We start from the raw sequence: 24,665 nt of genomic DNA, 5'->3' as shown, positions 1-24,665 counted from the left end.
ACCTACAATGAATAATATTGTCAAGTGATATTACTAAAATATACTGAATTTTTATTACTATTTGTTTTCTCTTCCTTAAAGGGAAAGAATTTTTTAAAAAGCCACAAAGATTATGTGTAAGGGTTAACTCTACTTTATCTGCCTATACTTTGTTGTTCTAATGGCAGTAGGTTGCCTAAATAGCTAACAACTTCCCGCATGTCTTGCAAACTGTATGCTTTTCCTGGAACAGGGAGGTTAGGGAGTGGGGCAAGCAGGCACCCCCTCATGCATTCCGAAGACCAACAATTAAGTAGGGGCTAAGGGGTGCCCTTGATTTAATTAAGAAACATCTAAACTTTGCAGAGTCATCTTCACAGTAAAATATGAAGAAATCCTAGATGAGGAATGAGATACACTAATCAATCAGCTTCCCTAAAGGAAATGAAATTGATTTTATAACAGCTCCCGGACTGTGCAGGATTTTCCCGTGAGTCAGGTCCAGGGGCAGAAATGGTTACCAGGGCCACGTCTGTATTTTCGTATTTGCATAGATAGTGAACATTTTATTTTTGTTCCACGACAGTTTTTTTTTTTTTTTATTATTTACTTTTTCTCTTTGATCACGCCCATAACAGTAGACTCAGATCCACCCACTACTGAGAACAAATCCTAAGGTAACATCAAAACAAAAAGAAGAGAATGAACAGAGCTAGAAGTAGGAGGCTCTCCCAGGCTGGACTGGCAACATAATTCAGAGAGTCCAGTGAAAAATACAAATGCAGAGTCCGTGGTTCAAAAATTATTAAGAATTTCAAGAGGGCCACAGCAGAGCTTTAACCCAAGCACGGGGCCTTTCTGAGCTCAGAGCCGGGCAACCCACTCCCTGGGTCACAGACGCATGAAGCTGGCCCGTGCAAGACACTTGCCAGGCTCTCGGGGTTTCTCCGAAACAGTGAGAAGGCCTTCCCCAGGAAGCAAGCAGGGTCAGCAGTGTTAGCTTTAAGGACAAACTCTAACAGCAATAAATCACATACATGGAAATGAACTAAAAGCTGCTTGGAGACCCAGCTCTTTGCAGAAGAGAGGGGAATCGTGAAGATGCATTGGTTCTTACACGCCCTCCGACTAGCAAAATGCCTGACACAGAACAGGTGCTTCCTATCGGCAGAAATGCAGAATAACGCAAAGGGCAACCAACATTTTCATCAAGTAATCTTCTTTTGGGGAGCAGTTCTTCCCTTGGAGACCTCTCTGCTCTTTATAGACTTTTTCCTCTCCTCTCATCAAACAATACCTCACCCACACAGAATAACGTTCAAGGTTAAATCCCAGGAACAACGACATCTTAAAATATCTAAAATATCTGGCAGAAACAACCCCATTCTCAACCATCAACAGAGAGCGAGAGAGAGAGAGAGAGAGAGAGAGAAAACAAGTCCCCATTCACCAGCTGTAGCTGGCCGGAGGAAGATCTGCCTTTCTCAGCAAATTATATTATCTACAGGGGACTCACACGGAATCTTAAGTCTGAGTTGAAGGGAGTCCCTATTTCCCAGCCCACGGGTAAACTTTAAATAGCCATTAAAATGACATTTCAAAATAATAAAAGAACTCAAAGAACCAGAGGAACAAAATAAATGGTGTTGTAAAAGGAAATGGAAACATTACCATAATTAGAGCTTTTAAAAGAGACACTTTAAACATTGGTTGAATGCTGACTTGTTTACAATAGCACTCAAGGCACGTTGCAAGAGCCTACCCCGGGAAAGCATCGGTATTTACGAGAAAGGGGAGGTGAAGAAAGCTTCTGTAAGGTCACTGGAACTACTTCCTGAAACCTAGTTTAAAAACAAAACAGAAAACAACAACAACACAAAACCAAAACACCATTCTGGCCTTCTCGGGGATGTAAGCTGGCTTTGCCATCAATACGCCATGGGCCCCCATCATAGTCTGTACATGTAATAACCTCACTCCCCTGTCACTCACCATCACGAAAAAATGCACACCCCCCTTTTTGAAACCGAAACGGTGCGGTTTCCAATGTGGGCATTTATTCCCAGTTAGTCAAATGACACCCTGTCCCATAAGTGTTTCCCAGACAGGAACTTCATTTAACATAGAACCCTACCCGGGCCCAAGCAGAGATGAAGTACTTTTTAAGGCCTTCCGATAATAATAACTGGCAGGTGTAACTGACAGGCTAGAATTCAGCCTCCTTGTCCAGAACTTGAGAGAAGATGGGAGGGAGACGGAAGAACTGCGAGCCTGAAAAGGAGGGAGACCCACGGAGGCAAGAAGTGCAGAAAACAGAGGCAGCACCCACTTGATCAAGGGAGCTTGGAACAAGGCCCACAGCCATGGAGAGGCTGCCAGATGTACCAGATGTGCTAAGACTATCCTTGGCAAGGGGAGTGACTGTGCTGGTGAGAGCGGGGGCTCTGCTTCCATACAGCACTTGCCTCTAGGATGGCAGATAGCTCCCCCTGAACCGGCAGGCCACAGACCTGTCCTGGGTAGGAAGGAAAGGTTACCTGACTTCATTAGGACCAGCAGAAGCTCCTTGGCACCGTGCAAACGCACCATTCACCAGGGAGTGATACAAAGACAGATGTATTTCGGTGAAAGGAAAACGTCCTGGAATTAAAATTTTAGAAACTGTGGCATACCATCAGTAGCTTACACTGTGAAATCTAGATTCGCCCTGCAAAAAACTTCTCTCTTCGAAGTGTTCTCTTTAGTACTAAAAGCACTAAATAGGTACTTCCTCACTGCAGAAAGACTTGGAAAACCCCCAGCCCTAAACTAAAAGCAGTCACCTCAGCCAGCAGCTTTCTGGCTTCCCCTCGCTGTTATTAAGGATCCTTCTGCTTGACGGAGGGTTTCTCCACCTCTCACCAACCATCTTTTCTCCTTCTGTGTCCAGAAAAATCTGAAAACCCCGTGTTTATATGGAGCCCGTTGCTATGCAAATCATTAAAACACATTACAAAAATCTTTCCTTTGAGTCAGGAGGAGAACATAATGGGGAAAAGAGAACCGCTAGCAAGAGTCCCTCTGCTGAACAGGGAAGCCGGCAGAAAGGAGCTGGAGAGACAAAGCAACATGGAAAAAATTATGGTGGTCCCATCCCTTGAGTCATTTTAACCAAAGTGGGAAAACTGACATTTTCAAAGCCCCAAGGTAATGCATCTTAGTTTGCAGTGGGGTTAACAAACCCTGGTCTTAATCTCTGTAATTCCTATGGTTTCATGACTCATCTTCCATCTGTCTATTAGTGTGTTCTTTGTCTCAGCTTTTTCACACTTCTGTAAGAATATCAAGAGATTTTTTTTTCCTTCTATGTGGACTCCTGTGTGTGCTCTCCTTTTGATCTCTTTCGTCTTCTTGTTCAATTATCACCTAAAGGGAGGGCCTGAATTGTCCATTTCTTCTCCAGCTCAATCACAGCATCTTGGAAGATGTCCTTCTCTTATGAGGAGATTTGCTCTTCAAAAATCATATCCAGGAGATGAGATGAAATACAGTATGTCAAAATTAATGTCCAAAAAAAAAAAAAAAAAAAAGCAGAGCTTCTCAATGTTCTAATTTTAAAAAGTCTGGATGTGATCATTTTCAATTTTCTAATCTAAAAAATCTGTCCCTGATAATTTTAATAAAGTTAACCACTTTCTGAGATAGTTTACAATCAAGATCATTCCCAAATTTTCGTTGTGTTGTTCCCAGTAGTCTATTAACCTGCAAGTTTTCAAGGGTGGGATTGTCTGGGGACAAGAGATGGAATATACAACTTTTTTTTTTTTTTAGATTATTTATTTATTTATTTATTCGACAGACAGAGATCACAAATAGGCAGAGAGGCAGGCAGAGAGAGAGGGGGAAGCAGGCTCCCTGCCGAGCAGAGAGCCCGATGCGGGGCTCGATCCCAGGACCCTGGGATCATGACCTGAGCCGAAGGCAGAGGCTTAACCGACTGAGCCACCCAGGCGCCCCAGGATATACAACTTTTACATACGTCCTCCTTCCACTGCTATGGGTCTTCATATATGTGGGTTCACACACACACCCCCCCCCAAAGCAACCAGAGTACTCATTCTAAACTCTTTGCCCTTATTCAGAAAGCAGAAATGGCTGGGCCCTACGAATGCTATAGAACCTGTTTTATTCTCAAATAGAAGTGGCCAAACCCTTGCAAACATGTGTTGGGTGAAAACAAGTTTGGTTGGCTTCAGACAAAGGCTTATTTTTTAAGCACAGATGGTTGAATGGCTGCCTCCTCCAATGGGCTGCGCACAATGAAAGACAGACTCCCATTTCTAATCTGTGCAAATATCTCACTCTGCGGGGCATCACAAAGACTAACTGTTCCACGTCTGAGTGGCAGGTCCCAGGTGCTCTCCCAGATGCCAAGGCACAGCTCCACCTGAGATGTCTGGTGACTGGGAGAGCAGCGAATGGCTCAAGAGTTAGTCACTAGCCGCTCCTAATGAGCGTTGTCCGGGCCTTCTGTGAAACATTCCTCTGGAATGCTGCCCTACCACAACCACCGCTTCTTCCTTGGCTGCTCTGCCTGGAGGACGGTTTCAGTATCCAGTTCGGATCCCAATGCTTCTAAAACCTCCCAAGAAGGCTCAGATTCCCGGCTCCTAATGACCATGAGTAGCCTTCTCCACCCTGAGTTCGGCTCATTCGTTGGTGTCTAACACAAAACCCAGGAACCCTGAGCATTTTAAAATGGTATTATGGCATAGCCAGGTCTCCTTTGTGCTCTTATCTAGTCCAAACGCCCACAACCCAGGATATGTCTCCTGAATCACACCTGCGTCACTTCCCAAGAATATGCCCTTCTTTCTCTCTCCTTTCTCCATCAATTTTCCTTTCTGTACTTAACAACTTATTTCCTCATTGCCCCAGCTAAAGCCTTTCACTTGCCCTGACATCCCTTGGCACATTCTAGTGGGTCCCTTGGAACAACAAAAATTTCTGCAACGCTGGGGAAAAAACCCAACCAAACAAAATCCCACAAGTCCTCATGCAAACCTAGCTCCTAGCTTTAAACATCCTTTACCATAAAGACAGGGATGTGCCTCACATCTATACAGTTTAGTTCCGAGTCTAAGTCTAAAAATATCCTTCAAGTTTTATTTTCTTTGTTCGTTGATCTGCTCAGACAATAACAGAGTTTGCTTCAGAATCCTGGGTTGGAAAAGATTTTTTCCCTCCTTATCAAAACTCATCTGAAATGAACCAAACCAAGTGAGCAAAAAGAGTATCTAAAGAAAAAGAAGTCCTTCCTGATCTCCAGTCTCAACAACCCCTACCATCATAATTCTTATTCTGTACATGAGTTTTTCAGATTTAAACACTTTCTGTGTCGGCCTGTGAATGCAAATATTGACAGTCAAGTAACATGGCATGAAGTCTACTTACCAGGAAAATCTAAAACTGTAACGAGCTTTAGAGGTTAACTATTTTGTTAATTACCGAGTCTGGATGAGTATCAGAACCACCGAGAATATTGTTTATTTTAATCCATATATTTTCCCGATTCCTAGCCCCAGACATCCCGATTCAGACTTCTGTTACAGCCCTAGAACCACATGTATAGGAAATGCTGCAGGTAATAGTGATAGAGCAGGCCCTGGTCTCTTTGAGAACCACCGATCTAATCCAACACCTTACGCAATGTGGGGGTCTCCTCTCCAAGATACCACCCCGTCTGTCCAGTCAGTGCCACCCCACTGAAACCAGGACACTCACCCTTTTGTAAGTCTGCTTGTTCCACCTTTTTTGGCTTAAATTTCTAGAAAGAGTGTTCCTGTGTGGAGTCAAATAACCAAAGTCTTTCAACTCCTTGTATGTCACTTATTATGAGCCCAAATTTTGTGCTGCAGCACTAACAGCATTCCCTTCCCACAAGAGTCTTCCAATTTCCAGAGGCAGCTACGGCACTCTTGCAGGTCTTCATTCTCCTAAGCTTAACCAACGTATCTCAGCTTCATAAAGCACCACTGCTGAGTCCCTCACGGTCACTTCAACGGCTCTTCCTCAACAACAGTCCTTACGGAAGAATGTTCTGGACCCTGTCCAGAGCAGCAACACTTCATTGTTTTCTTACAGACTGAACTTTGCCCCAGATGTGTGAACTCACAGGCCGGGTTTCATCCTCGTTACCTACCGCCTTGCATTTCATAGTCTGAGGCTAACGCCGTCCACCGGACCCTGTGTGAGGTACTGAAGGAGGCCTCAGGAGCAAGAGAATATGGTCCCACTCTGAGGAGTTAATAACTTTCTGCCCGGGAAGGAACCTACGTAAGCGAACAAACTTGGAAATGGTGCACAGCGTCCACCCAAACGAGTGACAGTTGGGAGACTGAACACGGGTTTCTGGATGAGGCTGTGAGCTATTTCATGGCCTCTGCTGACAGAAAGAGCTCCTAGTTAATAGTAGTTTTTGATTTGAAAAAAAAAAAAAAAAGAAGATGCCAACTATCACTGTAAAATGTATATAAAAATTTTAAGTGCCTCCTTGTCTTAAAAGTATAAAATCTAAGAAACACGTGCAGTAGTCAAGACTGTTCCTTCCTTCTCAGGATGTCACTAGCATTGCTTCCCAAGTACTCCAAATGCCATCATCCAAGTAAAAGGTGAGAAAGAGAGGGTTAATTCAATTTCCTTTATTACAGAAAGAACCGTTTGATGAAATATGACCCCTCTGCATAGTTTAATGCAAAACTCTGACCAATAAGGGAACTGCACTAACAGCAGCCAACACCAACTGTTTCATTCATGGAACTGCACACTTAGCAGAATTTGAGAAACACAGGAAATCCCTCACTTTACAGATGAGGGAAAAGTGCCATTTCAAGGATGGCAGGTGGTTTCTTTGAGGGAAAACAGCCCACGAGCAGGAGGGGAGGCCCGATCCCAGGTCTCCTCTCTACCAATGGCTTCCTGTCTCTTCTTCTGTGACCAAGGACAAGCAAAATTCTCGCCCTCTCAACATCCTCCTCAACTCTGCTCCCATCGTCAATTACCTTCTCAAATGGAAAATCCGATGCTACATTTTGCTTGGGAGCATTTTAAGGGAAAGGGTAGATCAAACAAGTACGAGGTGGTTAATTCTTTACGAAATCCTGGCACATCTATTCTACCCACAGTCTCCAACGGATGCTTCTACACGGCTGGACACCACATTCAACCTCATTCAGCCTCAGGATCCTTGCTACCTTATTAGCATCACAGGGACCGACTGGGGTTATGAGCACCACGGATTCAAACCATAATTCTAAAGCTGCAAAGCAACCGGTAAACAATCCCAACAGCTCCCCACTCCTCCCCCCTGCACACCTACACACCCCTCCATCAACCTGCTCATCGACTTCATCTGAAGCCCCGCGGTTAATCCACACCCTTACACGGAACTCAGGAAGAAATGCACCTACCTTGTGGCCTCTTGCTGCAGCCATGACACATTTGGCACATAGAACATGACTCCAAAGAAAAGCAGAGGCTCATTAGCAAACTTGTCCAGATGTTTCTTCAGAGGTTTCTCCAGCTCCACCCATCGTGCTTGCTGGCTCTTGCTGAGAAACCAAAGGCCAAAGTAGTGCGTCTAGATAAAAGGGTAAAACAGCATCAGTTTCGGCTTGTGGGGGACAAGACTCCAGCACCTCGTGTAACATTTGGTCTCCCAGCTCACACATGAGGATCTTTCTAACTTTGGGGCAAGCTCAAAGAAAGCACTTGCACATGGTCTACACTGAGTATCGTACCCACGGTTACCGCTGGACCACGTAGGTACCGGTGCTCCTGTGTTTGGTAAGGGGGTGGGGACAGGGTGGGGGCAAGTGTTGGCTTTTCTCCTAGGCTCCCAAGGCTGACTTTCCCATGCCTTCTGAGCGCCTCACCGTCTCACGCGGAACATGCTGGCAAAGGCAAACACATTTCTTGCACCTGCTGCAAAGTAACTTATTACTCAACTCCTAAGACAAAACCTTCAGCCAGCTGAAGGCTTCCACATTGTAGGCTGGTTCCACACACCAGTTCCAGAGTTTAACAGAAAATGGATTCACTCGTTTTGAGTTTTATGAAGTACTTTGAAAAACATCGGCCTCTCCCACTTCATTATACATGAACTGCAGCAAATCTCTCCCCCACATCAAGCTTTGAGAATAGAAGGATGTCTTCACAGCTGCCGCAGGAGCCCCTGGTGGCTGTTCTTGGCAGATTATGGTGGGATTTGATAGATGAAAGTGAGATTTTCACCCTTAGACGTGAAGCCTCAACCAGTTTAGTTTTGAACAATGTGCTAAATGATTAAAACGGGTACTTTTATGCATCCAATCCTGTCTTTACATTAATTCATGCTAGGATTTCAGGATTAGCACAACAATCACCAAAAAATAGATCACTGCTTTTGAAATATTCTTTTATATTTCAATTATAGCTTAGAATGGTTTACAGCACACCTGGAAATCTGCCTTCAAAAGAATGTTTTCATTGCAATGTTTAATTTCCAAAGGCATTCTTGTGCCGATGTTCCCACCGCATCTGGCTGTCTCCTCAACAAGACCACAGATCAATCCTTGCCACAACCCTACCAAAATCTGTAATAAAAGTTTTGACTCTGACTTCACTAGAAAACCAGACATGTCTTTGCTTAAAGGACCCACATATTCTACAGGATATTTCAAATGCACATGCCTTCAGAGGAGAACAAGGACTTCATCAGCTTAACTCCATGAGGTTCTAAAGGGCAAGTTCACAGGAGGAATCTATGCATTTCTTGAGCAACAGAATGCCAGCAAACAGAGCCAAGGTTCGATTTCCATCAGCTTGGACCAATTGCTTGAGTGAATTCTGACCCTACCATTCACTTTCCAGCTTCAAGGGAGTCTGTTAGTTGTTCCAATGCGATGGATGATGTAGAGGAAATGAAATGTGGCTGGACAGAAGGAAAACAGGCTGTGAAGTCCATTCCTCTCATGGCGTTTGTACTATCTTAATAACTCCATACAAGTTGCTGAGCCTCCAGAGTGTCAAAACTTTCTCATCTGTAAGATGGGGATGATATGTACAGCCATCGCCCACAGGCTGTGAGGGGCATAAATGAGATCATGTTTTGAACTGTGCACACAGCACACGTTAATAACTACTTCAGCAGTGGAGCTGAAGTGGAGCTTTCTGTCACTGCTACTGTTATCATCACCCTCATCACCACCACCACCATCACCACCACCACCACCACCACCACCATCACCACCATCGTCACCACCACCATGACCACCATCATCATCACCATCACCACCATCATCACCACATCACCACCACCACCATCATTATCATCATCACCACCACAACCACCACCACCATCACCACCACCACAACTACAACCATCACCACCACCACAACCCACAACCATTGCCACCATCACCACCATGGGTAAATGGAAGCAGGCAAGTCTCAAGAATCTTTTTCACCAGCACTCCTGGCAAGTCTATGAACCATAGAATTAGAAAACAGAAGTTATCTGAAAATAAATGAGAAAAAGCAGGCAAAAGGAGAAGCTGGAAGGCCTATAAATAACATAAAAACCTAAAAGTTTTGGTTTAAGAAAAAAATAAATCGCAAAATAGTGCCTCCCCTAAGATTTTATTTAGAGGTTTACGGGTGTTAGGGGACACTGGACTATCACCCTGATGCTGTCCCAGGGGATCTATGATATAGGCTTAAGCCAACCTGAAAATGAGGTAATCTGGGTACTTAATTTAATAAACTGTCTGGAAAGGGTCCAAGGCAATTCTGCCTTCTACTGAATTCCTGTATGGTGCACAGGGTATGCCACTGCCTTTCGGGTGGCTAGGAGTGAGTGCATAGAATAAATAAGGTAACATATGTAAATAGTTACATGCTATTTAATAGTTATTTTCATTGGAAAAGAGCCCTTTCATAAGCCTGGGTGGAGAAAGGGAAGACAAGCTTTGCAATTGCTTAACAGGTCAAACCATGATTTCTTAACTTTCACTAAATGCAGTCCTGACATTTGGGGGTATAATTTCATGATCCATCCTTCATTCACATGACAACATGCACTCCAATGAGTAACATTCAAAACAGGATGGGTCCACTGCAACCGCATTCTACAACCAATTTTGCCCCCCTCCCAAAACAAAAATTTTTTAAATTTTTACTACCCTTGTGCTTTCAAAGCTAGTATTTTAAATTTCCTTTTCTCACTCTGACCCACCCAATCATTAAATCAGACCTGATCTTCCCCCAAAAGCACACTAAGAATGTCCCATGGCAGACACACGCACTTGCGTGTACACAGACACAAGCGCTCACGTGCCTACGATGAAAAGGAGGATGAGGTACAAGAGAAATCACAGTAACAGTCTTGAGCCAAAATGAACAGCACAGAGCTGTGAATCACGACATAAACCACTTCTACTGCAAAAACCTAATTCATGGCATAAAGTGTTTTTGTTGCTGCAATGTGGTATTTTGCAGAGAACACAGAATATTTGAGTGACCCACTCTGCATTTATCCAATGAGATAACTACATAACTACTCAAGAAATGGGGTGTCCGGCACAAGGGCGAATTGAGAGAGGCAGGTAACCTGGAAGATATCAGAATAACCTAATTTTAGAGATGCTAAATTCTGTTATCTCGTGGGAAAGGAAATCCATTGACCAGATCCCCACCAGGTAACTTCCTCCATTGCCACCGTACCACCTCTGCCATTTTCCCTCTAGTTATATCCTCCCCTGGAGTATTCAACACAGAAAAAAGACCCGGTCTCAAAGTTCTCCCCACACGGGTTTATGCCGCCATGTCTATACAGTGGCTCCCAGGAAAAGGCACAAGAAACGAACATCTCCCTGAAACTAGCAAGGTGCACTGATCAACCTTCTGTGTATTAGCCAAGGGACCATTAATCCCATCAGGATGCCCAGCTGGGACCACACCAGGCTGGCTCATAACTGACTTGCCAACTTAAAACTCCCGCAGAATCCTGAAAGCTGAATTCCCCTGCTAACCACTGCCACATAGTTCAGGAGACCGTGGTAGGGTGATTCCAAATAGAAACCACCTCCTCCCTGACCCAGAGGATCCCATCCTACTACCCGAGTAAGTCCCCCAGGTGCTTTTATTTCTCTCTGAAGGTGCAAACCTAAGCCAGGTCCAGCCAATCCTAATGATCTTCTGGGTGAGCTATAAATCCCATTTAATTTCTCTGGTTTTCCTTGGAAAACAGGTCTGGTGCTTTGGGTTCTGCAATGAACTCACTGCAATGAGGGAAAAAGACAGAAGAGCCAGTTCCCAGAGCAAGGACTAAAAAGGCACTAGTAGGAAACAGTGTGAGGAAAGACACACACGGACAAGACATTTTCATATGAGTGGTTTTCCGGTCTGGTTGGGAGTTTTTCCACTTTAATGCAGGAAGCAGAAATGTATGCAGGCAATCAAAATATGCTAGTTTTGAGGGGCAGACTGGTGTGTGAGTATTTTAGGACCAAAGGAAGATCCCTCTTCAGTTCCAAGAAAAAGAATCTAGTGAAGGAAGGCCTTTAAAGATAGTTTGGGTTTTTGTCATTTGTTCATTTACCTGGAGCGATGGTGGTATCCCCCACGTGAGCTATTATTAATAGGGAAAGATTCTTTGAGGATTTTGTTTTTCCAGTTTTGCGACCAATGGTATGGCTTTGATGCTATTTGCAAGGGTTACAGATGCAGCCTTGGCAATTACCAGGGATTAAACCCATGATCTTATCTCAAGCATTTTGAAGAGTTAATCATCCAGAAGCAAGAGTTTAAAATATCTTGCATTACGTTGCCTGTCATAGCCAGCACTTCGGTTGTAAATTAAGAAAGAGTTGGTATGCCTCCACATAAAATAGATGGGAATTACACACCAGCATTAAAACTTTCACTGAGGCATGGAAAATGCTTCAAAAGATGACTAGAAGCAGACTCTGAAACAGCACCTGATGCCATTTCATTCCAAAGGCTTTGGAAAATAAACCGTTGGACAGGACTGGGAGGACGGCAGCGAACAGCCTGTGTGCCTCCACCTCTACTCTGGGCAGGTCTGGGATTTCTGTAACTGACGCGTCTGTAATTAACAACCGCCCCATCTTCCTCTGCCTCGCCCATCTTTCCTAAAAGTATGGGAAAAGAGACTGCAGAGTAACACGGGCCCAAAAAGCAAACCTCACAGCCAAGGGGTGGAAAAATCACTCTTTGGAGGCTGGACGGCTCACTCAAAATATCCAGAAAGATGAAGACTTGTAAGTTAAGATGGGAAAGTATTTCACCGCCATCTCTCTCTGTCTAGAAAACAGACACTGCTACCAGTTTGCCTCCCAGAACTGTTAGTATGCGAACAAGATCTCATGTTATAATCTTCACAAAGACAAAAAGCAATACAACATTCAGAGACCAGAGATCTCCCAGAGGTCTACTCTTCAGCTGATTCCTGATCGGTGTGATTTTGGTCCTGTGCAAACACAAACATATACGGATATGGTGAGGCTCGGGCTCTCAGATACAGCCAACTCCGCTGTTACCAGGCCAGGAAACGAGGTATTCCACTGAACTAAATACTCGCATCATCGCACGTTATGTTACCAACGCCCACAAAATTCGCGTAAAATCAAACCACAGAAATGTCCTTAATGTAAATTAGCTTAAGCTGGTTAAGATTCAGTATCTTTACAAATTCTAGCCATTAGTGAAAACAGCAAAATGTGGGACGTTTCTACTGTACTCCATAGCTTGGGACAAATCACCTTTTAGTTAAAAACGAAAACAAATTTGCAAAAGATAAAGAGGTAAGTCTGAGGACCATCATCCACCCTAGGATATTATTAGGGCTTTTTTTTTTTTTTTTTTTTTAAGTCTCCTTTAGAAACCAGCCAGGGCTCTTAGTCTAGCCATAGCAGAGGGCCAAGAGTTATTGAATTTGCCATTCCCAAGAGCAAATTTCCTGATAAAGCAATGGTCCTATCTTGAATAGAGTTTAGCCGGGAAGGTACCTTTGTGAAAGTATTTATTCCTCCTCCATTTATTATTCTTTAGTTAAAAGCAGAGTTAGGAGGGGCGCCTGGGTGGCTCAATGGATTAAGCCTCTGCCTTGGGCTCAAGCCATGATCTCAGGGTCCTGGGATCGAGCCCCGTGCCAGGCTCTCTCCCCTGCCCCGCCCCCGCCTGCCTCTCTGACTGCTTGTGATCTGTCAAATAAATAAATAAAATCTTCAAAAAAAAAAAAAAAGCAGAGTCAGGAATATCCCTAAAGGAAATAATTCCAGCATATTTCTACATTTTATAGGAATTCTTAATATTCTAATACGGTTCTTAATATTCCTTATTCTTATTAACATGGCCTCCTTGCCTTTCTTAGAAGAGTACTGTTTAATATAATGTAATGAAATATAATGTAAATATAATGTAATGCCCATATTTGATTTTAAATTTTCTAATAGCTACATTAAAAAAGTACAGAGAAGTGAAATTAATTTTAATAAATTTTATTTAAAACAATATAGTCAAAATAGTATGCTTCCAACATGTAACCAATATGAAAGTGATTAAAGAGCTATTTTAACTTTTATCGTACTAGATTTTTGGAATCTGATGTGTATATTACAGTAACTGCACATCTCAGTTCAACCTAGCCACACGTCAAGTGGTCGGTGGCCACATGTGGCCAGTGGCTACCATATTGGGCAATTCAATCTTAATCACTGTTCAAGAAATTGAAAGACACTGGCTCAGTGTATGATTGCAGTTTCTAACAATTCAAGCCATCTAAAAGTGAAACAAGCAGACTTAAAAAAGGGTAAGAGCCCACTCTTTGGAGGTGTTGTGGCAGAGTCTGGAGAGCCTACGTGGTGTCTCAGAGGAGACACATTGAGAGCTTCCCATGTGCCAAGCTCTATAATACTGTGGCAACACTACAAAAACTAACTCTTTTAATCCTCCCCAAAACTCATGGAGGTTACTACCCTCACCATCTCTATAACAGAGTAGGAGACGGAGGCCCAGAGCCGCCAAGCAACTATCCAAGATTACCAAGGTAATGAGTGGCAGAGGCAGGGCTCAGACTCAGGTCCACGCTCACATTCATAGCCATCGACCCCGCTGCTTCTCCATGCGTTTATTTTCTAAATATGAGAGTCAGACATAAGACACATTGTTTTAGCTATTTCTCTCTTAACCTAGGTCAGTGATTTTCAGCTTGTACGGGAAGGTAGGAAGGGCACAAGGACACAGGGTTGCAGGTATCCATCCCCTCTGCCAAAGAACATCTCCATTTGATACACTGAATTCCACCTACAATCTCATTTGAGGATAGGAAAAGGGTGATGTCCATAAATCCAAACATGTTTTAACCATATTATCAGAATTCTAATTTTCTGAGTCTCTTTTCCTTAATAAGAGTTCCTAGGGGCCCCTGGGGGGCTCAGTCGGTTAAGCAGGTTAAGTGTCTGCCTTCGGCTCAGGTCATGATCCCAGGATCCTGGGATCAAGTCCCACATTGGGCTCCCTGATCAGCGGGGAGCCTGCTTCTCCCTCTCCCTCTGACTGCCTTTCCCCGGGGTTGTGCTCTCTCTCTCAAATAAATACACAAAATCTTAAAAAAAAAAAAAAGAGTTCCTAGCCAGAAATTCATACCTAATTTTTTTTTCTGAACTTAAAACAGTTTTTTAAAAATGTTTTTTTCCTAAGGAGTCCATTTCACTTCTTCTTTGCAGGGCCATTGTTCAGTCCACCCAGCTAGTCCTCTGTCTCTCCTGTCACCCCATCCTCATTCTCTTTCTGCTATTTGGAACTTTTCCTAAAATGCAAGGTGTTCATGTTACGCACCGCCCTGAGACCCTCAGATGGCTTCTCATCTCACAGCAGCGCTTTATTCTCCGAATGGTTCAAAGAGGATTTAACAGGAGGCTAAGATAACGGGGAAACACTGAGTTCAATACCTTTTTAAAAAAACGGCACGTATGAGGGTGTTTCCCAAAGCATTTCGCCGCGGCTCCTTTTCTGGGGCTACACTGGCAGCCTGGGAACCTGAGCGGCAGAGTATGCCGACCTAGGCTTGAGGCAGCTCCGCACGGCCAGCCCGTCACCCTGTGCTGCGGTGTCCTTGTCTGTCCCATGGAGACAGCCACAGGAACCACCTCACGGAGTTCAGAGAGCTCGCTGAATGGATATGGGGAGGGTGCTCAGCCCAGGAGGCGGAATGGTAAAAGGTGGCAGTTATTTTAATTATTTTGGTGACACATTTCAGAAACAGAATCCAGCTGAAACTCCCCAGCCACACACATCAAACCACTCAAAAGCAGATGCCCGCCTGCTTTCCTACACTCCTACACTCCCTGCCGGGACCCCTCCACACGCACGTGCACGCACACACACACACACAGACACAGATCAGTGCAAAATGAACTCTGCCCTCCCCTGAAAATCCATGTGCTTTCCTGTTTCTGTACCTCAGCATGGGCTGTTCCCTTTGCTTTGTTCCTTGTTTGTCCTCATCTCTAAACTCTAGGGTTTCTGGGAGCAGGGACCCTCTCCCATGCAGCTTCCCTCCGGCCTTGACTGCATTTGCTGACAACGAGCCTGGCCTGGGTCCTCTCCATGCCATCTGAAATGGCAGCACATAGGTCCATTCAAGACCAGGCGTGGCTCTCAAAAAGTCGGCCACATGGGTCCGTGTCCTTATACACTCGTCGAAACCCACCGAATGCACAACACCAAGAGTGAACCCCAACGTAAACTACGGAGCCGGATGCTACTGATGTGTTAACGTGGGTTCATCTGATCGTAACGTATGTTCTACTCTGGTGTGGGGGAGGGTGTGGGACTGGGGGAGCCGGAGGTGTATAGGACTCTGTTTTCCTACTCAATTTTGCTATAAAGCCAAAACAGCTTTAAGAAATCAAATGGATTTTGGGCACTTGGGTGGCTCAGTGGGTTAAACTTCTGCCTTCAGCTCGGGTCATGATCTCAGGGTCCTGGAATCGAGCCCCATATCCGGCTCTCTGCTCAGCAGGGAGCCTGCTTCCCCTCTCTCTCTGCCTGCCTCTCTGCCTACTTGTGATCTCTCTCTCTCTGCTAAATAAATAAAATCTTTTTAAAAAATCGATTTTTTAAAATGATAAAACAAAGTGACAAAACAAATGATAATTAGTGTAGATCAAAAGTTAAACAAAAATTAATTTTCCTTTCCTAATATAAAGCTAATCTATATATATTGGTTTTTAAAATATTTTATTTATTTATTTGACAGAAAGATAGGGAGAGAGGGAACACAAGCGGAGGAGTGGGAGAGGGAGAAGCAGACTCCCCGCTGAGCAGGGAGCCCAAAGTGGGACTCGATCCCAGGATCCTGGGATCATGACCTGAGCCAAAGGCAGATGCTTCACGACTAAGCCACCCATGTGCCCCAGCATAAAGTCTAGGATACATCTAGACTCCAGAGCACTTCTAATGGCAAAGCCAAATAGCCACCGTAATCTGGTTTCCAAGCCTTAATAAAGACTAAACATTTTCCTATATTTTAGACAGATTTTCACTTTCTCCTCTCCATCAGCTCTATTTGGAAAACGACCTGAATACAAAGAAAGTCAAGTGAGCAGAGCAGACCCTGTGTTCGTCCCCTCCTCCTCCTGCTTCTGGGAGAACACGTTCCTCCCCAGCGTGTGTGTGTGTGTGTGTGTGTGTGTGTGTGTGTGTATGTGTAGATGAAGAACACAGCCGTGGATTGCTTGATCTCACCCTTCTGTTTGAGAGTAGCTCTAAGCATTGTCTCACAAAAGGCCAGACCTTCGATGTCATCTGTCACAGAACAAAAGCACACAATTAAAAAAAGAAAGTGATCTGCTCTAATGCGGATGCGCCCATTTAGAGTGTGTCAAGATGAAGCCCGTGTTAACTGTCGGCCCCACCGGAGCATCAGAAGATCAATCACACTGCAACCCACACCTGACAGTAGAACCTGGATTTCACTGCTTTGTCCTTTGTGACAACACAGTTGTGGGTTAATCCGGGTTTCACCTTTGCCCTCTCGCTGAGCGAAACAAAAGTCTGTTCAGAGTAATTATTACCCTACAGGTCTCCAGACACCCTCCCCTGGCACCTCAGACTCTAACTCTACCTGGTGACTCACGGAGATGCCTTCTTAGCCCCCAAGAACGGCACCTGTCCTTCTGAATCCTCGCATCCTCAAAACCCAACTCCCCATGCGCTGGATGGCCTTGCTTGCTTTTCCACCTGCTGAAGTCCTAGGCATCCTTCAAGTCCCCATTCAGAGAGTAAAGGCTCTCTTCGTCTTTCACCGAATATCCTCTCCCACTCCCAGGGCCGCCACGGTCAGTGGCACTGACTGTGTACTGCACCACACTAAGGGGAGCTATTGCCTTTCAGGCCTGCCCCTGCACTGCCTTTTAGCATGGATCGCATCCCATCTTCACTTCACTTAAATGCTGGATTCCTCTATTCACCTGTGCATAGCTTGAAGACAGAATTAAACCCTATTTAACTTCATTCATCAAGTCCTAACACAGTACTTGGCACACTGTGGTTGCTCAAGATTTTCTTCAATCAAAAATTTTTAAGACACTAAAATTGAGACAATTATAAATTATTAGATGCAGGACTAAACATTTCCCATACTGAATGTCTTTTATTATTTATAACAGCCCCCATATGATACATAAGGTGAGCATCATTATTCTGCTTTTATAGGTGAGAAAATGGAGGCCCAGAGGAGGGCAGTAACTTTTGCAAGCGCACCTACCTCCTAAGTCACAGAACCGTAATTTGAACCCAAGTTCAAGACGGGAAAGACTGAGCTTACAGCTGCTCAAGTGCATGCTGTAGTGTGTCTCAGTGCATGTGACAAATGGTTACCCTAATGTGAGTTACTGAGAATACTCAAAAGTGGAATGATCTATAACAAAACTTTTCACAAGAAATTTAGACCAGTCTTCTCACCAACCGGTCTCCAGACCTGAGGTTTCTCCTTTACGCCATGCATATATTTAAATATGTACACCCAAATGTGCTACCAATAAGCAAAAAGGAACCAGTGATCAACCAGCAAGGTCACACCACTTCCCATGTTTTTGCGCTGGGTCGGCTACCAAGCTGCACATATCTGTGGGACGGGGCAGTCTCCGTCACAGGAAAATACACTTCAAAGGAAGCCCCCATCACAGAAAGCAAAGCATAAACATCAAGACTGACAGGAGACAGAAGTGCTCAGGTGACACAGTCCCCTGGAGGACGGCACAGTCCTCTGGAGGACGGCAGTCGGCCTGCGGAGGATGCCAAGGGGAGAGAAGAACTTCCTGGACCCCAATTCCTGTATGGATGTGGCAAGAAGGTGGACCCCAAGGGGTGTGCAGAACAACGTCAAACCCCGTCACTTCCAGCAGGCCCTCCCCCCGCATACTACCACCCTGATGTGGCGAGTGACGGGGGCACAGGGCCTAGGACAACCACAGAGCTTCTCCTGGTCCTCAGATCTCAGAGGCTTGCAGTGCCTTCCACGCTGGTAACCACTGTATCACGTCACCTTAACCCCCGCCTGCCTGCCCCCCCTCCCCGCTCTCAGGACACACCCGCGGTGGCGGGGGGTGGGTCTCACCAAAGCCTCTTTTCCCGAATGTCCATAAGGCTAGGACAAGTGGGGTGTGCTGGCATAAAGGACATACCCTCCTAGGAGTCTCAACCTGAAGAGTGATAATGTGACTGCTTCACGGTCAACCCCGGTTTTGCATAAGGCCCGAAGGAGTCTCACCGATGGCGCCAAGAAAAGGAGGGTCAGGAGCATCTTGAACAAAATGCCCATTTACAAGCTCCCACAGAAAGCCTCACTGGTCAGGCTCCTTTTAAATGCTTTTCCAGTTTTCCCCCTCTTTGAAGACGAAAATAGAGAAACAAACAAAAACTACAAGCTGCCGCATCTGTCCCCTCCGTGGGTGTTTCTCCCAGATGTGCAGCGGGAATGCCAGAACGCCAGCTACCCACTCGAGGGTTTGAAGGAGAGACAATGACTTGAGACGCTCCCCCCAAAAACCTCCTCACCGTGGGAACAAAAGGGAAGCCGCCACCCCCTGCAAGCTCTGGACGGGGTCCTCGCTTGTCACAGCAGGAACCGAGGCAGGCCTCCTGATGCACGGAAGCCATGAGACGGAGCCCATGCCATGGACAGCAGGATCCTTCTACACCCGGGGCTGGGGCTGGAAAGCCGGGCAGGTGCCAAGGGCAGGTGGCCGATGCCCTCAGTGAGCTCCGGCTCAGACACCCCCCTCCCTCCCGCACACACGCTCTTACCTCCCGCAACTCCAGCCTCTGGGCCACCGCCTCCAGGCACTCTTGCCCGGTGCTCTCCACCGACAGCGTGCACTCGATCACATTGCTGTCCAGAAGGCGGATCCGTGTGACAAAGCAGTTCTTGCTCAGGACGTTGTAGCGCCGTGTCCGGCGGAGCTTCAGGCCGAAAGGCATGGCGATGTGGCCCCCCGACGCCGCCTTCCTCTGCTGGCGCCCACGTCCCTGGGACGGCCTTAGCAGCTTCGTGACTGGTCGATGACACTATGGCACGTGCTCCTCCAGACGCCGAGAAAGGTATCCATGCCCAGCGCGGCCCTCCAGAGGACGGCTGCAAATGGAAAAGCAGCAAGGTCATTGGCCACGAGGGCTAGAGGTGCCGGGGCCGTATTCCGCACTCGCGAGCACACAGCCTGAGATCTCACACAACGTGAGATTCAGGAACCAGCAATTTTGGCAGCTCCCAAGCGTCCTGGCGGAGCCCATGCTCTTTACCTTATCTTATTTTGGGGGGAGGGGATCTGACAAAATCCACTCGAAGGCTGAGGACACCGAGGGTCAGAGAGATGAAAAGAACTCACCCAAGGATGCAGAGAGTGAACGGAGAAGCCAGAATTCGCACCAAAGTCTGTGCAACTTAAACTCACATGCCTTTTTCACGGCACCATCCCGTCCACTCAGGAAAGCAGTAGGAGTGGAATCTGAGCGCTGTTTAACTTCTAAATAGATTATCTCATTCTGATCTCACGAACAACCCGGTGATGTAGATTTTATGATCCCCCTTTCACAGAAGAAAGAAGTGACGTTCGAGGATTTCAGTGACTCGCCCATCCTGAACTTGGGGTCTTATCTTGTTCCTCCTCCCTCTTTGCAACACTGCCTCCTTTTCATTAACAGGTGTCTTCATTTTTATTTTAATACTTATTCTGTTATTGGCTTTACCTTCTAATTTACTTTATAAACTTAGAATGGAGGATAGAAAACATTTTAAAAAGTTTCAAGTGCATGAATCCTTTGGTGTATTTAGGATCACAATTCTTGATGTTTTTCTTCACCAAACAGTTCGGTGGGTGGAACCCCTGGACCATCATTTTTTTCTCTAACAAAACGCTTGATGCAGAAGCCTGGTCACCAAATTTACTAATAATGAGACGTACTGACAGTCTGATGTCCCACCAAAGTTGACTGACAACACGACTGCCATGGAGAACACGAGAATAAAACAATAAGAACAAAAGTGGATTTACCGGTCCACCCTGAGCCAGCTACGCTCCACTATCTTCCAAAGAAGTCAGGAATGTCCAGAGCACCTTTCTGTTCCATTCTCCCTTCTCCGTTGAGCTCAAAAGACCACCTCTTGCTCATGTGATTGCTCTGTTAACCTGATTCCCTAACTCAAGCAGATTCAGCTGAGCCTGTCTTCACCCTCTTTGTCCACAGAATTACCTCTGAGCCTCTGGACACTTAGATGGGCAGGTAAGGATAACTACCTAGAGAAATTCCTGAATTAATAAACAAAGTGGCTTTAATGTTTAGAAACCACTCCCTGCTAGTACCCGAGGCCTTACCGAGGTTGTCAGGGCACAACCCTACAACACTGCAAAACACACTCCCCAGACTACCCTCGGCCAGTCTTTGATGCCTGCCCTCCGGCACATTCCTTAGCATGACAGGTATGTTTTATGATGGCTTAAAATACACATGCTAGAGACTGGGGCTTGGTAAAATCTATTAACGTTTCTAAATCACTTTGGCTTGGCAGACTGTCATGTTTACCTCTAAGACAGCCAACCTGACCATCTGAGAGTTGCGGGAAAGACGATGTAGGGACCCACCCAAAAAAGCAAAAAAAGAGAGAGTCCGAATTCAAACACAGAGCCCTTGAGAGTTGACGACTCACACATTCATTGCCTCACTCGTTGAAGCAAAGACCCCGAGATTTTACTCGTATATTAACCAGGGAGCCTCAAAGAAAAATATTTGCTCTGTGGGCACAGGCCACATTTCTAGTCCTGGGCCAGGTACTTTATATTTGGGTATGTCTCACCTTAAACACCTATGAAGGAATGTGGCTGGCTGGGTACACGTTGATCCCAGCCACTATTAAAAACAATCCCTGCTGTATATTCCACAGGACGCCATCCATAATGCACAGTTAGCGAAATAAAAGGTAAACATACACAAAATAAAGATGATTCCAATTTTTATAATAAACAAGGACATGCAAAGTAATGGGGAAAGAATGTAAGTTCACTAAAAGGATGAACAAGGGCTAGCTAGTAGAGGTGATATTAAACAGAACCCTCTATACTGTATACATTTCTAAACAGTTGTAACATTTTGCAATTGCCTTATATTATTTTTGCGAATAAAGATCAGCATATTTTAAATATGTTAGCTGCTAAAAATGGTAGGTCAGAAGCAACACCTGACAATCAGGCAATATATCTCCTAGAAAGTACCTATTGTAAAGATTTTTAAAACTATTTAAATCTTCAATTTTTAAGAAACTTGCCAGGTAAGGTATCAAGAAAAAAGTTGTAAGAAAACTTGTTTGAAAAGTCAGTATCGTGAAACAAAAATACTGAATGGAGGTAGAGGAGGGACCCTTGGGTAAAAGAGATTTAGAACTTCTAAAAACAAAACGCAATGTGTGAACTTTAATCAAATCCAGGTTTAAAAAAATAGCGATAAAAGACATGAGGCAATTAGGGAAATCTGAAATAGGGAACAGAAATTAGATGACATTAATATATTACTGATCATTTTCTTGCATTTTTGAAAGCAGAATTGTGCTCACCTAACAGAATGATTCAGGAGATGCCAATGGATACATCTGGGGTAAAAATGTCATAATATCTGCAACTGACTCACCAATGGCTCAAAAAAAAAAAAACAATACATATATATACAAATTCAGAGTTGAACAAATATGACACAACGTTAAGAGTTGTTGAATTGAGATGGTGGGTGTACAGGTAGGTATTCACTGCACTGTTCTTTCGGCTTTTCTGCATACCTAAAAATGTTCATAGTCAAAAGATTAAAAAAAAAAAAAAAGGCAACCCTCAATGCCAGTACTGCATAGTCCTTACTGCTCCATTGAAATGCAGCTGCCTCTTTCAATAGATTTCTCTGATCCCTCCCATCAAAGTATTTTTTCTTTGTCTGAACTCCCACATCATTTCTGCATATTTTAACATACCAATCAAACCTGTGTTAACAGTGTGGAGATTCCCTAAGAAATTAAAAATAGAGCTTCCCTATGACCCTGCAATTGCACTACTGGGTATTTACCCCAAAGATGCAGATGTAGAGAAAAGAAGGGCCATCTGTACCCCAATGTTCATTTCAGCAATAGCCACTGTTGCCAAACTGTGGAAAGAACCAAGATGCCCTTCAGCAGACAAATGGATAAGGAAGATATGGTCCATATATACTATGGAGTACGATGCCTCCATCAGACAGGATGAATACCCAACTTTTGTATCAACATGGATGGGGCTGGAAGAGATTTTGCTGAGTGAAATAAGTCAAGCAGAGAGAGTCAATTATCATATGGTTTCATTTACTTGTGGAGCATAAGGAACAACACGGAGGACATGGGGAGATGGAAAGGAGAAGTGAGTTGGGGGAAATCAGAGGGGGAGACAAAACATGAGAGACTGTGGACTCTGAGAAACAAACTGAGGGTTTTGTTTGTGGGGGGATGGGGGAGCCTGGTAGTGGGCATTAAGAAGGGCACGTATTGCATGGAGCACTAAGTGTGGTGCATAACAATGAATTTTGGATCACCGAAAAAAATAAAATTAAATTAAAAAAAAAAAAGTGGTAGCACGTTTGACTCTAAACTCCTCCAGAGCCAGAGACATGTTTTCTCCACGTTTCACACCCACATCTTTCACCTAAATAAAAAGTTCGTGGCATTTACACCCAGGACTTGTGTAGTTGTAGAGCTGTAACCCTGGGAAGGGCTTCCAGGAACTCAGCTAAGGCACCCCTCACCTCTAGGATGGGCTCCACCCAAATGATTTCAAGTAAACAATCTATGGGACCCTCCTCTGTAAGGATAGGGTTCAAGAAGATGACCTCTTCGCCCCTTTCAGTTTTACCATCTTAATAGTCTATGAATTATCCGCCATGTTTAGCGCTCAAAGAATCCACAGCACGCGTATCACGACTCCATCTTGTAACCATTTATACAGGCATAGAGTTCTTCATCACATGTAACCTAGCGCCTTCTGTATTTTAAGCGTAATTCCTCTGCTTTGTCCTTGAGAGCCAGAGGGAGCAAGGATTATGATACACCACCAGACCGTAGATGGGATGTGAAATCTGTAATAAGCAAGTCCTCCTGGTTAAACAGTCTCGCTCTTGGCACTCAAATGACTTTGCCCATGTGGTTCTCTGGGACGTCCTCATATTTACTGTCTCACGCAAACAACATTATAAAACCTAGAACTAAGTGCCATATTCTCCTAAAAAGGTCACATGTTTATGATGCTTTCGATTTTCCTGACGGAACTGGGTTTTCAAAATAGATCAAATTAGGGGGTCATCATTCTACTTACTGTAAGATTTGTTTCTTCTTCTTCTTCTTTTTTTTTTAATGGAAAGCTTCCTTACAAATAAAGTCACTTGAAAGATAGAGTTTTCTCTACCTACTCTCCAAGAACATACCCAGGAAATAATACCAAGTTGCAAAGGTTGCTGAGACCCATTCATGGAGTTTAATGGAAGGGACTTTTTTTTGTTGCTGTTGTTAATACAGATAGTTAAACTAACAGTGCTGACTTGTGATTTTTTTTTTCCCTAAGACCATAGGAACATATTCTAACTTCAAAACATCATCTGCTCGTCCTCTTTTTCTAAGATGCACCTTAGCATTGGATAAGAGTTAGACCCTAGCCCAATTCAATCAGAGTTGCTGGGAGTAAGAAGCAAATGTGGGGCGCCTGAGCGGCTCAGTCACTAAGCGGCTGCCTTCAGCTCAGGTCATGATCACAGGGTCCTGGGATCGAAATCTGCGCTGGGCTCCCAGCGCCGTGGGAAGCCTGTTTCTCCCTCTCCCTCTCCATTTAATGTAGTTGGTAAGGTACTCAAACCCTTCATTTTTTATGTTCCCTCGCTCGCTATGTCTCTCTCTGTCAAATAATAAATAAAATCTTAAAAAATTAAAAAAAAAAGAAGAAGCAAATGTGAAAAAACAAAAAACAAAAAATCACAGGGGAAGTGCCACCAACTGTCTGACCTCTCTGGCTCCCGGGGTTTTTGTGTCCGTGAAGCAGCTGGCAAGTGCACGCTGAAGGCTGCCTGGAGGAAGGACATCCGCGTTGACA

General features: G+C 44.7%; 1 protein-coding gene across 2 annotated transcripts in view; it reads right to left on the bottom strand.

Moving 5' to 3' along the window:
* PTPN14 (protein tyrosine phosphatase non-receptor type 14) overlaps window positions 1-24,665 on the bottom strand; it is a 166,546-nt gene that overhangs the window by 78,225 nt on the left and 63,656 nt on the right. For both annotated transcript variants that reach the window (XM_032862746.1, XM_032862747.1), the window contains exons 2-3: window positions 19,330-19,657; window positions 7,428-7,597 (exon numbers count right to left, since the gene is read on the bottom strand). In XM_032862746.1, coding sequence (XP_032718637.1) covers window positions 7,428-7,597; window positions 19,330-19,503 — 344 coding nt within the window. In that variant the 5' untranslated portion in view covers window positions 19,504-19,657. The remainder of the gene's footprint in view (window positions 1-7,427; window positions 7,598-19,329; window positions 19,658-24,665) is intronic.

This window comes from Lontra canadensis, unplaced genomic scaffold (assembly GCF_010015895.1).
Source record: "Lontra canadensis isolate GAN:19392208 unplaced genomic scaffold, GSC_riverotter_1.0 scaffold24, whole genome shotgun sequence".
In the NCBI taxonomy this organism is placed as follows: Eukaryota; Metazoa; Chordata; class Mammalia; order Carnivora; family Mustelidae; genus Lontra; species Lontra canadensis.
The sequence above is the reverse complement of the archived record's forward strand: the minus strand, read 5'-3'. Positions and strand labels throughout refer to the sequence as shown.